The 15,945-nt window shown below is 57.7% G+C and overlaps 1 protein-coding gene across 4 annotated transcripts in view; it reads right to left on the bottom strand.

Annotated features, from left to right (window-relative positions):
• GRHL1 (grainyhead like transcription factor 1) overlaps positions 1-15,945 on the bottom strand; it is a 35,414-nt gene that overhangs the window by 11,008 nt on the left and 8,461 nt on the right. For all 4 annotated transcript variants that reach the window (XM_036027646.1, XM_028516435.2, XM_036027647.1 and 1 more), the window contains exons 4-8: positions 15,263-15,653; positions 14,149-14,225; positions 11,972-12,128; positions 11,700-11,811; positions 10,866-10,960 (exon numbers count right to left, since the gene is read on the bottom strand). In XM_036027646.1, the coding sequence (XP_035883539.1) occupies positions 10,866-10,960; positions 11,700-11,811; positions 11,972-12,128; positions 14,149-14,225; positions 15,263-15,653 (832 nt within the window). The remainder of the gene's footprint in view (positions 1-10,865; positions 10,961-11,699; positions 11,812-11,971; positions 12,129-14,148; positions 14,226-15,262; positions 15,654-15,945) is intronic.

Genomic DNA, 15,945 nt, shown 5'->3' with positions numbered 1-15,945 from the left:
AGAATGTCCCGTCACCCCAGACTGGAGTCAGGGGCCCACAGCAGTGACCCCGCTCCTCACCGAGCCCCTGGTGGGGCAGGGCCCGTGCCGGCACGTCACCCCCAGGGTCTCACTCCACATCACCGCGACCCTGAGAGACAGAACCATCCCCTTCTTTAGCAGGGCAACACGGGGAGTTTTTTTTTTTATTTATTTGATTGATTGATTGATTGGTTTTTAGAGAGAGGGGAAGGGAGGGAGAAAGAGAGGGAGAGAAACGCCGATGGGTTGCCTCTTGCACACACCCCAACCCAGGTACGTTCCCTGACAGGGAGTTGAACCGGCAAACTTTCCACTTTGCGGGATGACGTCCAACCCACTGAGCCCCCCCGCCCCCCACACCAGTCAGGGCTCGACGGAGAGACTGTTTACACTGTTCATGAGAAAGCCCAGGACCGGCATTCGCATCCAGGACTCCCCCCTTCACACCCTGCTACCCCTCTTTCCCAAACCCACTTCTTACCCTGACCTCCTGGCTCTTCCTCCCCACCCACCGGAAGGGCTGGCCACCCCTGCGCTGCTCGCCTGCAGCTCCCTGGCCAGGCCGCGGGTGCCTGGCAGGCCGGGTCCACGCTCTCGGCAGGGCCCCCGGCTCAGTCCCGAGCACAGCGCCTGGTCCAGGCGGCCTGGTCTGGCCTGCTATTTTCCTTTCCATGTAACTCATTTTTTAAAGTTAATAAGCAACATGATTTAACGTTTAAATACTTAAATCTAGATGCACAGGCAAAAAGCGGCACACACCAATTTCAAATCCATTATAAAAACTTAGTGCTTCCACGGTCTGCTTTCAAAGAATACTTCACGTACAGTTCAGAAATGCGAGTTAAGGAGACAGTGTATGGAAGGGATGAAAGAGAAACAGAGCCCTGGCTGGCGTAGCTCAGTGGGTTGAGCGTGGGCTGTGAACCAAAGCCTCTCAGGTTCGATTCCCAGTCAGGGCACATGCCTGGGTTGCAGGCCACGGCCCCCAGCAACCGCACATTGATGTTTCTCTCTCTCTCTCTCTCTCTCCCTCCCTTCCCTCTCTAAAAATAAATAAATAAATCTTTAAAAAACCACAAACAAACAGAAAGACAGACAGGAAGATGGCAGTCCATGCCAACAACCGGGAACAGAAAGGAACCCAACTACTGTATTTTCTTCCCACAACCAGTGGAAAACCTAAACTCTTCTCTGTCGTTCTAAGTCACACGGCTCCATTCCTAACGCAAAGACGGCGGCCAGGGAGACGCACGTGTCACCCCCAAGACCCCGGGAAGTCCCCGACCCGCAGCAATGCTCCCTTCATGGGCGTTTCCAGCCTGAGACCTGACGTCCCCTCCTCGCCCCCAGGGTCGAGTTTCTGTTCAAAACAGAAACAAGCAGGAGCCGAGCACACACCCCGAGCCTGGGGAGAGGCCCCGCCCTCCCCGAGGTTCACGGTTGCTCTGGCTCCGGGGCGCAGAGGTTGTTAAAGCAAGTGCCAGGACTCGGGTTCCTTTCTCTGCGAGCTCAGATCCCCTCACAGGTATTCATACTTCACTTAGGGGGGCGACGGCCCTCAGGCGCACCCAGACAGACAAGAGGGCAAGCAAGAGGGTGCGAGGCACCCCTCTCTTTTGTGCCCAGGGCAGCGTGAACACCCTGGATTGGTCCCACCCAACAACAACCCCCAAGTGGGTGGTGGGACAGGCCGAGGCACCCCCATGTTGGGGCAGGACGGTGGGCAGACCACTGGCACCACAGAGAGAGATGCTTTCCATAAACGTGGTTACAGAAAAACCCCAACCCCTCCTACAGAGGGTGGGAAAGAGGTACCAAGTACGATGGATTGTCACACCTTCGACTCCCTGTCCATGAAATACACGTGTGTGTCTGTGCATGCACGTGTGCGCACACACATGCACATACACACACACACAATCACAGGTCTGACTTCTGGAGGCTGAGGGTAGGCTGAACCATGCCAGACCTTTCCTCTCCAGAACGGTGCAAAGAGCTTTACGACCTCAAAAAAGATGACCTTTCCTGGCTGGCGTAGCTCAGTGGATTGAGCGCGGGCTGCACACCAAAGTGTCGCAGGTTCGATTCCCAGTCAGGGCACATGCCTGGGTTGCAGGCCATGACCCCCAGCAACTGTACTTTGATGTTTCTCTCTCTCTCTCTATCTCCTTCCCTTCCCTCTCTAAAAATAAATAAATAAAATATTTTTTAAAAAATCAAGCATTTAAAAAGATAGATGACCTTTTCCATTTTTGTCCTTTCCTGCAACCAATTTTGGGAAAGGTTTGATTTTATTCAAACAATTGTAATATAAATCTCAAAAGACAAGTAACCAGTGCCCCTCCCCCAAATCCCCGGGAGAGAAAACCCACCGAGATGAACCGCCAGGAAGCACTTGGACCCTCCGCACAGCCCCCCGCTCAGCGCCGGCCCCTTTTCCAAGACGGCGCCTCGTTCCTGGGCCAGAACTCACACACGCACAACTTTCCAAGAGAGTTGATTTTGTTTCCAAGCCTCAGTTTGAGAGGAAGACCATAAAAGATTTACCTGCCAGAGGTAGGTGAACCTATACAGACTTTGCAGTCCCAGCGCTCACAAGCACGGAACCAGCGCGAAATAAGACCTTGAACTAATCTGCAACGGTTCTTCGGGGAAGCACAGCGGCAGCCGCACACTGCCGTTCGCGCAGCCGGCTGCTTTCTGCACGCTCGCTCCTCCGAGGGGAGAAAAGGGGGGGAGACACAAGGGGAACTGTGTGTTCAAAACACAGGCGGGTCCCTCCCCAGCCAGAGCGAAGGCACACGGAGGGCAAAGGTGACAGCCCCCATGCAACCCCCCCTCCCCCCACGAACCAGGCCTCAGCTGGGGGCGAGGTGCCGGCCGCCTGCAGTCTGCCACGTGGGCTTCGGCGCGTGAGTTTCGTTCGTGGGGAGAGACCACAGACGTGGTTTTCACCCGTCTAATCACGGACAGACGGCACCGACAGAGCACTTGGACTTCATCAGTCGAAAGCTACCAGGTTGTAAGCAGCCGAGTCAGAAGCCAGATTCTGGCGCTAACTCAAGCACACCGCACTGGGTCCCTGTCCAGGGACCCCTGCATGCAGGCTGTTCCCTTCGCCACGCTCGTCACGACAGTCGCTCTCCGTCGCTCCTCGTGTGCAAGGACCAGAGAGTACTCTTAGTTTCCCCGGCACCGAGACATTTAGATAGAATCTTACACGTTAAAAAAAACAAAAAACAAAAAACGTTGCCCTGGCTGGTGCGGCTCAGTGGATTGAGCGCTGGCCTGCGAACCAAAAGGTCGCCAGTAGGGGGCACGAGAGGCAACCGCACATGGATGTTTCTCTTCTCTCTCTCTCTCCCTTCCTCTCTCTAAAAAATACATAAATAAAATCCCCTTTAGAAAGAGCAGCCGGAGGGGCTTCCCTGGCCGTCCTATTCCTCTGCGGTCACGCCGACGGCTGCGCTCACCGGCGCGGCAGCCTCCCCACAAACCGTGACTTCCCGAGACCTTGGCCGCATCCGGCCGTCTTGATGTTTCCAGAGCCTCCCGGCACTGTGCCTGGCCGGCGGGAACGACCCCTGACGTCCCCCCCCCCCCACTGCTCCCTGCGTGCCGGCCTGATCGACTAGTTAATCAAGCCCAGAAGGTGCCAGGGGCCGAGCCAGCAGCACAGGAGGGTCCGGCTGCACTGCCCGTCCCTCAGACAGCCCTGGGGCGGTCCCGCTGCCCGCCGCTCAGAGGCGGCGAGGCCGTGGACAAAAACCCCTCCGAGGAAGGTCTGGACGAAGGCCATCAGATGTGCGGCGAGTGTCTGTGTTACTCTCAGACCCCCCAGTGGCCGGCCGAGGTCGGGGGAAGAACGCAGGGCAGGGGGCAGGGGGCAGGGGGCAGGGAGGAGCGGGACGCGGGAGGAGCAAGGCCCCGGCCTGAAACCGGCTCCCCTCTCGGAGGGCGGTTCCCGCAGAGAAAACAAGGACGGAGTCATCATCACCCTTTCTGTTGCCACAGCCCGGCCCGCCTACCCCACCCACACGCCGCCGCCACCGCTGGGTTTCTGCCGAGCCGGCCGGGAACCAGTGCCCACGGTGGGGGGGCGCGGGGAGCAGGGGGAGCAGAGGTGGGGCGGGGCGGGGCAGGCAGCCCTGGCTGGTTGACTCTGCAGGTCCCGGCACGCTGCCACCCCCCTGTCACTTCCTATAGGCAGGACCTGGTGAACTTGAGGACACTTGGCAGGAGCAGTGATCTGGCACCTGTTGTCCCAAATAAGTAGGATGTTTATTCTGAAATATGCAGAGCCGGGCGCAGGTGCGACACTCGGCAGACACGGCCGCATTCCGGCAGCTGCGGGCGCAGAGCGGGCAGGCAGGCCTGTGGGTCCCGGGGGCTCGGCCGGTGGCGGGCTCCCCGTCCCAGCTTCTAACTACATCTCCCTCTCTAAACGAGGCTAGACAAGTAAATAAAGTCTTTTTAGAAGGCGAAGGGGACAGTCCCCGCGTGGGTCACCGACGTGGAGAGGTCACCTGCGTTTTCACCAGCGGGACTGGGGGCCGAGGACTCGGGGGAGACGTGCCCCAGGGGGGACACCGAGCTCCGAGGTCTCGCACGGCCCCGGGCCTCTGCTCCGGGGGGCTTCAGCCCCCACGGAGGGGTCGGGTCAGAGCCGAAGCCCCGCCACTCGGTGAAACTGGGAGGGATGACCAGTCTGGAAGGCCACTGGAGGTGGCGTTTCCAGGAAGGCGCTTGGAGAAGGAGGGTCGAAGGGACAAGCCGTCGAAGGACCACGTTCTACAGAGGAGCTCAGTGTTTCTGGGCAGTGGCGGGGCGGAGGGTGGGAGACGGTGTGGGGAGGGAGGGAAGGAGGGGAAAAAGGAAAGGAGAGAGAAAGGAAGAAAGAAAGACAAATTCAAACAACAGCACCAATCGTGGCCACATGGCCACGGCGCTCCAAACCTGTTCCACAAGCCGCAGGTTTCACGACCCAAGCAAGGCTTTCTTCCGCGGCCAAGTGTCTCCCTCGTCCAAGGAAAACGGCCGTGCACTTGGCCCTCGCCCCGGGCGTGCGCAGCGATAAATGCACGCCATTGTTACCCGCGGAGTGCCCCCCCCCGGGGCGGGGGCTGCGGTGCGTTTTACCTCCCTCCTGGCCGAGCCTCTAGCTCAGACCCGAGCGTTCACTCTGGGAAACGCTTTCCACCCAGAGTGTAGCAAACCTTGCTAAAGAGAAGTACAAAGTTTCAGGGAGAACCCTTTCTCACCATCGGATCCAGAACAGTGTTTTCAAAGCGAACTTTCCCATCGCCAAGTGGAGACTGTTTTCCTCACCAGCTAACGAAAGGCAGTCTCCACAGATTTCCCATCAAGGAAAATGTCTTGTTTCCTCCAGGGCGGATCAAACCTACTCCAGTGAGGAAATGGACTATCGTCCTGCCACCAACGTTTTTTATTGTTTTACTTTGACAGGTAGGTGTCTTTCAATTGCATGAAAGGCAACCCCAGGAGTGGCATGAAGGTCATTCCAGAAGCTTCCAGGGCCACCCCGAGGCTCCCTAGGGGTGGCGGGTGGAAGCCAGGCGACCCTGCGGGAACCACTCAGCCCGGTGTCCACCTGGGCTTGAAGAGTCTCCCTCCCTCGGTTTAAAGGCGGTGATGCCCCCAGACTTCGCCAGCCATTGAGGCCAGGGAGTGGACACCCTTGTTTTAAAACCTCCTGCCCACGCTGAGCTGCAGCTGCAAGGGAGCGATGTCTGACTCACGTCGCTCCCTCCTCCCTCCCGTTCACGCCGGAGCCTCGGGTTGTGAAACGGACCAAACCCGTCCCTGCCCCGTGCGACCACACACGGCAACACCTCGCCGTAATGGCTGGCGCACTTGGCCGACACCTCACTGGAATGGAATCCGGCAGATGCAAGCAGTGCGCTCGGTCCGAGCAAACCGAAAACCACTCTCGCAACGAGGCCCAGATACTGCGCTGAGACAAAACAGCAGACCGGGACTAAACTCACAACCCGAATCCCAAAACCACACACAGCAAGTCTCTGGGTCCAGTCACCAGGCGGTCACTGCCCTCGGACAGAAGGAACTCTGCGGGCACCCCCCCCCCAACCCCAGTCCCGGGGACTCCCGTGCCCTCTCTGCCACAGGAGACGAAGGGATGGACGCAACGGCGCTGCCGCCAGACCCAGGACCCTCGTCATAAAGCGCCTCCGCGCCCACAGGCATGATCGCTTTCCCTCCGCGATACGAGCCCCCGCAGGACACTGGAAGCCTCTGGCTCCGAGGGACAGCCCTGCCGGGGGCTGAGGGGCCGGGGGCCTGCTCAGGGCTGACAGGGGCGGGCCAGGAGGAGACGCAGGAGGCTCCCTGGGCCAGGGCTGCCCCGTCTCTGACTGCCCCGCGCCCTCCCCACGGGCCAACCGCCACACTGAGGGTCAGGAACTAAGGGAGCCACGAAGACACGGACCGTGTGCTGGAACTGGCTCTGTCACCCCCGGAGAGAAGATGGGCCACCAAGGAAAGGCGCGGCCGCACCTGCCCAAGACAGCGCCGGGGCAGCGTGAGTCGAAGTGCTGTCTCCGCAAGAGCTGGTGGGCAGAGAAGCACGTGGGCCCCGCGGCCGCCCTGCGGGAGAAACGCCCAAATCTGTCGCTTCCTTTCAGCCGCGGAGGCGCACGGCGAAAAAGCAAATGAGATGCCACACCTGGGCTCCCTTAGGCGCTCCGGGGGGCCCCAAAGGGAGCGTGGTGTGGGGCTGCCGGGGCGCTCTCTGCTGTCCGAGTCAGAGACGACAGGTGCCACGGTGGCTGCCCCACGACCTCCCGCCAGCGCGGGGATTCAGAGGTCACCTCTGGCAGCAATGTGCTAGGTGTTTTGCACCCCTGGGGTCACTGCTGCTTTAAAAGGCTCGCCCAATACTCGGAGGGGCACCCCATCCTACCAGCGCTGCCCTGGGCGAAGGGCTCCCCCCCATGAGGCCTGGGTGTTGCACAGCTGTTTTCGGTTCACGATTCCCCCTCCTCTGCAGTGGAACACCCCTCACCCGACAATCAAGACAAATGACTCCCCGGTAGCAAAAATGCCCTTCGATGGTGGGCATTGTACCAGTGAGCCCATGACGGGACCCCACGGATGAGAGCCCTCACGCGCTGGGACAGGCTCCCCCGTGGAGAACGCTTTGGGTGTTTCGAGGTCCGGCCCATTCTCGCCCCCGCAGCCGGCCTCATCCCGACGCACCCACTGGCACGGCCCAGGGCTTCCTGGGGGCCCCGCGCAGGGGGCACGGCCTCGCTGGGTGTGAACACAGGCAAGGTTTCTTGCCACGGTGCTCAGCGCAACACAGGCATTCCAAGGAGCTCGTTCTCTCTCGGGAACTGCCTGTCCTCTATTTACTTTAGATCTCGAGGCCTGGAGAGGCCCTCACTTCCTATCGCTGACCAAATCTCAATGCCGTTGTAAACCCTCAGACTTACAACCCAAGCAAGAGCTTGACCCCAGGCTGAGACGTGCCCCGTACCCAGGACTGCGCCCTGGGTTGTGGCTCTGGACATGAGCGGAACCCATGATCCCAATGATGAGTTATTTGTCTCCACAAAAAACTGTGTTACATTTAGGATCCCAGGCTCGCCCACGGAAGCCTACGTAACGCTCCCACAATGCACCTGAAGACAGGGCCAGCGTGTTAGCCTGGACCCACCAGGAGGCCGTGGACAGGGCTGGCCCGCAGGTATCTGCCGGTGGAGTCACAAATCCCTGCAGCGGGGGTGGGTGCACCGCTGGCTCTGTGAGGTTTTTGGAGTCCCCGTGTGCACTCACCTCCCTCCCCCCCGCCCCCGGACTCCACCCCCCTTTCTCAGTCCTCTCCCCCCAGAGGGGCGTGTGCCCTCCCGGCTCACGGATTCCGAGGGCCGGCACCGGAGCCCCGAACTGCACCGTTTCGGAGGGAACCGCTTCTTCCTGCCAAAACCACCTCAAGCAGCTCGTCGAGGCTGCCCATGAGGAGGGGGAACCTGGTTAAGCTATTCCACAGGGAGACGCTGGACGGGGACTTGCCCAGAGGCTCCTGACTCTTTAAAAGCCGCCCGAGCACCCAAGCCACCGGCTTCGTGCAGAGCACAGAAAAGTGGATCAAGCAGCTCTGCCGCCTGGGGGCTGTTTCTGAACAGCCCTGCCCTTCTACGCCATGTCCTCCCCGCCGTCGAGGTGACCACTCACTTCAGCTAACTAACTGAGACTTCCGCAAGTCCCTCGGTGACGGCGGGGGTACCCATCAGCCGAAGAGCGCGTCCAGGGACGGTGCCGGGTGAGTCTGGCCTTGACGGCGGTTTCCCCAGACCGGAACACAAGCCAACCCCGCGTGTCCTCAAAACACAGAGCCACCACCAAAGGGCACAGAAACCACGGGAGGGTTCAGAGGTCAACGCTGGGCCAGAATTCTAGGTTTCCCCGTCCTGGTGTGGCCAGAAGGGTCTACTAGTTACCTTTAAAAAAAGTGTGGGGGGAGGAGGGAGTGCCGAGTACCCCCAATAAACCCTCACGCTGGTGGAGAACGAGCTCGGACTGAGAACCCACGAACGTATCCTACTTAGAACGAGCCAGGGGACCCTTTCAGAGACAGGAGCAGGAAAGCCTGCCCAGGGTCCTGCGTGTGGGGTGCGCACGCCAGCGGCCCTCGGGCCCCAGGTCTGTGGAGTGTGAGAGCGGCGAGCATCGGCCGGGCCGGGGAGGGCGAACATCCGGACCCTCAGTGCCCACACACGCTCGAACCGGGGCCTGACGCCAGCTTCAAAGGGCAGAGCCTCGCTCAGACCCGGCACAGCGCCCTCCCCTGGCAGGACGGGGCACCGACAGGTCAAGTGGGCACGGGGGTCTGGAAGGGGAGGCGAAGCCGGATTCGCCTACAGCAACTAAGGATGCTACCAAGGCTCCTTAAGACGCGCCCCTAACAACACTTCTCTTCCACACGAACACGAATGCGCCGGAGGCCTCCCGCTGAAGCCAGCCAGCACCCCCGCCCGTCGTCTTGGCTCCGGCCCCCCCACCCGGGAGACACAGCAGGACAAACAAGGTGCCCGCCCGCGTGCCGGGCGCGGCTGCCGAGATCTCCGCGCACCCTGACAGGCACTCATTGGCCCTGACGACGCTGCGGCACAGGGGGGGCTGGCCTCTGCCGCCCTTCCCCTTTCCCGGGGGGACGAGGGGAGAAAGGGCCAGCCAGAGCCCCCAAGGGCTGGCTCCAGGTCGCCAGTCCGTCAGGAGAGTGAGCTCAGGACTTCCGTGGCCTCACTCACCGCCCCCCGCAGTCTCTCCAGGGGTCCCCTGACGGCTCTGCTTCCCTCGTGCCCCCCAAGAACGGCAGCACCTGGAGGGCACGGGGCCAGCTCTCCCTGAAGGCCGTCCGTCGCCAGCACACTGCGTCCCGCTGTGACATTTAACTTTAAGATCACGGCAGCAACCACGACACGACACGGAGTTTGCTTCTCCCCCGGGCAGCTCCCCTGCAGCGAACGCACTGTTTGATCGGGCCTCCAGCTCGGGCCTGGGCGGCCCGGGACATCTGCCCAGGGTCCAGGCGGCCAGCAGGTGCCACGCCTTCGGCTTCCTCGCAGACGGGCGGACCCCGGTGCTGCACCCTCCGGTCCCACAGACACGCGTCTGCCTCAGGCACGACGGCCACGGTGCGAAGGGAAAGCAGTTGTAGTGAAACGTGATACGGTTCTCAAGAATCTAGCAATGTGATTGGACCCCAGGCAGTGAAAAAAAAAAATTCTGCAGTAGTTAGCATCTAATACAGTATATTTAGACTAATGAGCCCCGGCTGGTGTGGCTCAGTGGATTGGGCACCGGCCTGGGAACCAAAGCGTCGCCAGTTCGATTCCCAGTCAGGGCACATGCCTACGTTACCAGGTCCCCAGTAGGGGGCGCAAGAGAGGTAACCACACGGATGTTTCTCTTCCCCTCTTCCCATCTCCAAAAATAAATAAATAAAATCTTAAGCAAAAAAGAAATAAATGCCAGAACTCGAATCACTTAGTGAGGAGAGGAATTCTACTAAAAGGGAAAAGCAGAAACGAACTAAGAATGTGCTTAATTGTTCTTAATAGGTGCCGAAGATTCCAACTCTCCAAACGACCACCTAAATCGGACACGATTCTTCACTCGCCGAAGCCCGTGGTGGAAGAATCCCAAGCACGCTGTCTTCAAAGGCAGCGATATGAAACAGACCACTGCCTACAGTGCTTGTGTGCAAGGGCCCTTCCCAAACAGCCCCAGCCGCTACGGGCACTGTTCCAGCCACCCGCACGGCAGGCCCGAGGGAGGCAGGGGACAGGCATTCCGACCGCTCTGAACGGGGAGCCAGGCCCCAGGCCCCAGGCGAGTGGGCGCAGGCTCCGCCCCTCCCCCCGTGGGGCCCCGCTCGGACAGCTCCCGCACTCACTTCACGGGTTAAGTACGGCGAGTGGACAAAAACGGTCTTCTGGGGAGGAGGGAGAGGACAGAAAGGGGAGGAGGACAGTTTCGTGACATCTGGGAAAACGCTGGACTTCCAGAAAATGTGAAGCAATGGAAAGAGAAAGTAAAAAATCCAGCTGGCGCTGACAAATGGGAAGAAAGCACGGGGCTGAGGAAATAGTGGCTATTTCTTCTCCGAAAGTCCTGCCCCTTCACACAGGTCACAACGTAAGGCTCTGCCCCACCTGCTGGGCCACGCCCTTTCCCCCTGTTCCTCCGCAAAGAAATGAAGACACGCGGAACCGTGCACCCAGCCGCCGTCAGACCCCTGGGCTCCTCCCACCACCCACGCAGCGCGGGCAGCACGGGTGTCCGCGGACTCCATGACCTACCTTGGCTTCATCGTTAATGTCCCAAGTGAAAGAGATGGCATTGTAAGCAATCTCCTCGATGTTGCTGATGGTGTTGAAGCTCTCCTTATAGTCGGCTGCAGGGGTGACAGAAAGAAAAAGCAGTTGCCATGTCTCGTTCCAACACAAGATCGTGGCAGTTTAAAGTAAGATTCGGTTTTTCCCATTATCATCCATGGATGACTTAAATGAACATTCTGTTGGGTGGGAAGGAGCTTAGAAGGGAAAGAAAAAGAACTTTTGTAATAGAGGCAAGCTTAGGTGTAATTTTATCTCGCTATGCCAAAGTGAGGATATTCAGGTCTACAAAGGGCCAAACAATGGTACTAAAGGCCACAAACTAGCCCGGAGGACCCAGTGCACAAATCAGTTCTTTCAATTCTCTTGAACAGAGAACACGAACATTCCAGGAGGGAAAGAAAAGGAGCAACACTCAGATTCGGAGCCGCCTGATGACACAGATATGATCAGAAGGTCCTAAGGACGTTATTTACCCTGCAAAAAAGTTGCAGATTAAAAAGCGGACACTCCTAGGGGAGCCGGCCATGCAGCTCTGGCCCCCCAGCGGCACAGGGAGAGCCACCGGCAGGGGGCAGGGGGGCCAGGGGGACACCTGTCCCTCTGAGGGAAGTAACGTTGGGAGCCCTGACTCCGGCAGGCCAACGGCAGTGCATGGAGAGCAGATCAGTAGCTGGTGCAGGAATGCAAATGCTTTCGGCAGGAAGCTGCTCGCTGCCAAACACAATCGGATTTGGAGGAGGGGACGCTGCGCCCCCAGGAACGAAGGCCGCCCGCCCGCTCCCTCGGGCTGCTCACCGATGTCAATGCATCTCTGCTTGGCCGTGTGCTGCCGGGAGTGCCAGTACTTCCAGTGCCTCAGCTGGTCCTCCCTGCTCTTGTCTTCCGCGAACACCACCATGATCACGCTCTGCGGGGGAGAACCCGTCACAACACAGACAGGCGCCTTCCGGAAAGCTGATGCAGTCGGATTTCACAGGCAGGGCTTACAGCTGCCGCTGGGGAGCACTCAGAGCCGCCTCGGACCTGCAGACGGCTGAGCCTCGGGCAGCGCCGAGAGCAGGACTCACCCGCACTTTGCTGATGGGGTGGTGGACGCCCTCGCTGCTGCTCACTTCCTTCAGGGTGACCGGGTAGAACTGGCCTTTGTTCAGGTACGTCATGGTGCTGTCTCCCGGCTTCTGCCGCAGTGACTTGGAGGCTTCCAGCGTGTACTCGAAGTTGTTCCTGGGGGGCGAGAAAGTTCACAGGCGTGTGGCCCGCTCCCCCGGAAGCTTCCTGGGCGCTCTAGCTCACGCGAGAGTGTGGGTTCACGACACGAGCAGAGAGCCAGGAAACCTCCCGCTGACCGCTGGCTACTTCTGTCGCAATAGATATAGTCTAAGTGACACGCAACTCCCCAGCCTCACAGATGCGGGACGACAAGATGCCTGCGGGAAATTCCATGGAGCGGGCCTAACGATGAGAAGTTCGGAGGCCGTGGACATCAAAGACACGACACTAACAAGTGAAAGGGAATCTCCTGGACGCGCGGCCAGCCTGGTACGTGCGCAGCAAAGGCTGTGGGCAGGCGGCTGGCAGCCCTCCGATGGGATCCGATCGGGTCTGCGCGGCACCTTGTGGTTGCTTCTGCCTGTGACTGACACGGCTTCAGAGGGCACTCCTGACTCTCGACGTTCATTCCCTAGCACCTTAGGGCCCGCACCGACAGCCCCCGAGGTTGTTTAATCACCAGGGGTCGGCAGACTCCCCCCCGTTTCTATAAATAAGGGTATTTCTGTAAATAAGATGGAAACCATACCGGAGGCCAGCCGCGCCCTCTGGTGACGCGCATCCACAGCCGCGTGGGTGCCGCAGCCTCGGGGCTGGGTGGACGCAACAGCAGCTGCAGAGCCCACGGGCTGCAGTCCCGGGCCACCCGACCGGCCCACCCCCTGCAGGCATTCGGGTCTGTGACCTGCTCACCTGGAGGCAGGTCTTTAAGGGAAGTCCTGATTCCCATGAAAGCCTCCGCTTTTAAATAAATCCTTTTCTACTTCAAAATAGACACACATAAAGAATGCATGAAACAAAATCATGAAATGAAATCTTAAACTCTTTCCAAAAAAATCTGAAAGTGTTTTTACAGCATATTTTGCCGTGCATAATGGACTGCACGTCCATGTTTTCGGCCCAAACTTTCAGCGAAAAAAGTCTTTTGTTTTAATTGTTTAATTCAATTTTTTAATTGTAGATACTTTTTTGTATTATAAAGGAACTTTAGCACTTGTTTTTTTAACATATTGTGGAACAAGAAATTCTATGTAACAAATAATTACAAAACATAAGACAGACACAGAGTACAAAAAAAATTTTTTTTTTGGCTTCATGTCTAATTTTTACTCTGGAATGTAAAGCTCTTCTGAATTAAAAGTACAGTGGACAGATGAAATTGGAGTAGTTTCAGGTATAGAACGTAGTGAGATTTCACATGTATGTACCTTACAAAGGGGTCACCACAAAAAGTCCACTGCCATCTGTCACTGTACGAAGTTACTGTGACATTGTTAACATTCCTTATGCTGTACTTTCTATCCCCGTGACTGAGTTGTAAATTTGAGGTACACGAAATTTTATGTACCAGTGACCAATTAGTACTGCCCACGTGGAATCTACATCCTTACTTTTCCCCTCAAAAATTTGGGCAAAAAAAAAAAAGTGAGCATTATACACGGCAAAAATATGGTCTGTCCATTGTTAGCTTGGTAACTCTTCACACTCCCGGTGTGAGATGCCATTTTGTGAGGTTTAAAAGAAGCTATCGGGTCAGAAAAACATCGACTTTGTTTATTTTCTTCTTAGTGAGGCTAACTGAAAAATAAAACCCTTCATCCACCTGATGTTATTCCTAAATGCTCACAGAATTATACACGTTGGGAAGCAGGCTTCGGGGACCTCAGAGATCTAACTCAGTGCCCTCGTCTCTTCTTCCAGGCCCCATCCTCCGACCGTCACCCGAGGAGAAACCAGAAGGAAGAAGAAAACCCGACACCAGGAAGGAAGGAAACGAGGAACCACAGTGCAGAGCCCACGTGCACGGTGTGGCAGCCACATCTGCGGCCAGGAGACGCCCCGTGCGCAGCCACCACGGCGAGACACCGGTGAGAGCCCGCTAACGCCACCGCAGATTGTCCAGTATCCAGTTAGCGAAAGAGAACTAGGTCATGAAAGCCGAAAGGTAAAAATCAAATTAAAAGGCAACTATTACCCAGAAACACTGTCAAAAACATAGTCCTCTGAGTTCATGCCGGGCATCCGCAGATTGAGGTCCGAGGGGAAGAAAACCTGAAACATCAATGTCATGAGCCACAGCGAGTTAGCCGGTCGTCAGGTTTGCTGCGGGCCCACACCGGGTGCAGCAGAAAGCCCGTGGCTCACAGCAACCCACTCCGCTTTCGTCACTCATTTGCAAATAAAAAGTTTACCTCTAGGAGAACAAAAAAACTAAAAAGAAAAAGAGCCAGTGCACATGCCACTCAGTTGAATTAAAACCATGTATGTGCGCACTCCCACAAAGCGCTTCACTCATCCCCTTCCTGTCTCTCCCACGCACCCTGGTGCTGTCCCATTCCAGAATCTGCAACCAGACTCTCCTGAGTTTGGGAGCCGGCACCATCGCTGCACCAAGTTCGGGCAGGGCCCCGAGCGCACACACGGCTGACGGACGGGTGCACTTGCCCGGGAGAACTGACTTCTCTACCCCTGACGCCGTAAGCGGAGGGAGGGATACTCCCCCGCCCCTGCCCCGTCCTTAACTAGTTCCGAACACCTTCAGTGTCTAACTTGGACCCGAGTGAGGTGTCCCTCGCCACAAAGCCCTTCGGAGTATTTGTGGTCGTTTGTAAATCTCACACCACACACCTGTGAGCCTGACCCACCTGCCTCCCAGGTTGGTTCTACCAACCAAGAAACACCCCGCAAACAAACACGGGGCCAATCACGTTAGACCGCGGCTGGTGCCCTGAGCCTGTTTTGGTCCAGGACAAAAGCCGAAAACAGACTATGTGGACGTATCTGTTGCTGGCGGAAAACTATGGATGGGGCTCTCTTTCTCTTTCTCCAGCAAATCACTTAGCTGAAATCGTTAACTGTTAACTCAGCTGCTGGTAAGATTAGCCATGTGCCCTTGACGATAATGTCTGGTTTTATGGGGTTAGCTTACAACTTACACCCATGGGCCTTTTCTCTATTAAAAAATCCCACTGTTGTTCCTAATCCACTCACTTCGGGCTGAGTTTCAGGCTTACATAACGAGGACCGGGGGAACCCGACACTGAGACAAACACACAGCCATCTGAGGAAGACGCCGTGGCTTCCTGTACCTCCTGCACGCCGTCCTTGAAGGTCTCCGAGAAGGTGGAGTCCGGAGTTCGCCGCTGAGCGTTCGGGGCCTGAGCACCAGCGCCGAAGTGGTCGGCACCGAGGTTCCGATCGAACACCAGCACGCGCTCGGTGGGCTCCGGCTGGTACACGGCCGGAGGGATCCCCACGGCGAAGCCGTGGGACTGCGCTTCTGTTTTGATGGAGTGGGTAGGCATCGCTGCTATGGAGACGGTGACTGTCGTATCAGGGACTGTTAGGTGGCCTCTCTTGTCGATGCCCAGCTGGTTGCCGTGGGGGAGGACGATGTTGAACGGCACGTTTTTCAGCACTTGCACTCTGTTCTCTCCGGTGGCAAGGAGGGGCTGCTCGGCCACATGGGGCATGCTGTTTCTTTAAGAAAAAAAAAATAAACCTCGTTCAGTGCTGACACAGTTCTTTGACAATTTTTTTTAATCCTCACCTCAGGGTATGCCAGATGCTATTGGAGGGAGAGGAAGGTGGGGGGAGGGGGGGAGAGAGAGAGAAACATCCATGCGAGAGAAACATCGATCAGCTGCCTCCTGGACACGCCCCACGCAGGCACCACACTCGCAGCCTGGGCATGTGCCCCGACTGGGCACTGAACCCGCAGACTTTGGGTGCACGGGACAATGCTCCTAACAACCACACCACCCCGCCAGAG

Source organism: Phyllostomus discolor, chromosome 6, assembly GCF_004126475.2.
Source record: "Phyllostomus discolor isolate MPI-MPIP mPhyDis1 chromosome 6, mPhyDis1.pri.v3, whole genome shotgun sequence".
Classification (NCBI taxonomy): domain Eukaryota; kingdom Metazoa; phylum Chordata; class Mammalia; order Chiroptera; family Phyllostomidae; genus Phyllostomus; species Phyllostomus discolor.
Note: the sequence above shows the minus strand (reverse complement) of the source record. Positions and strands in the feature narration are given on the sequence as shown.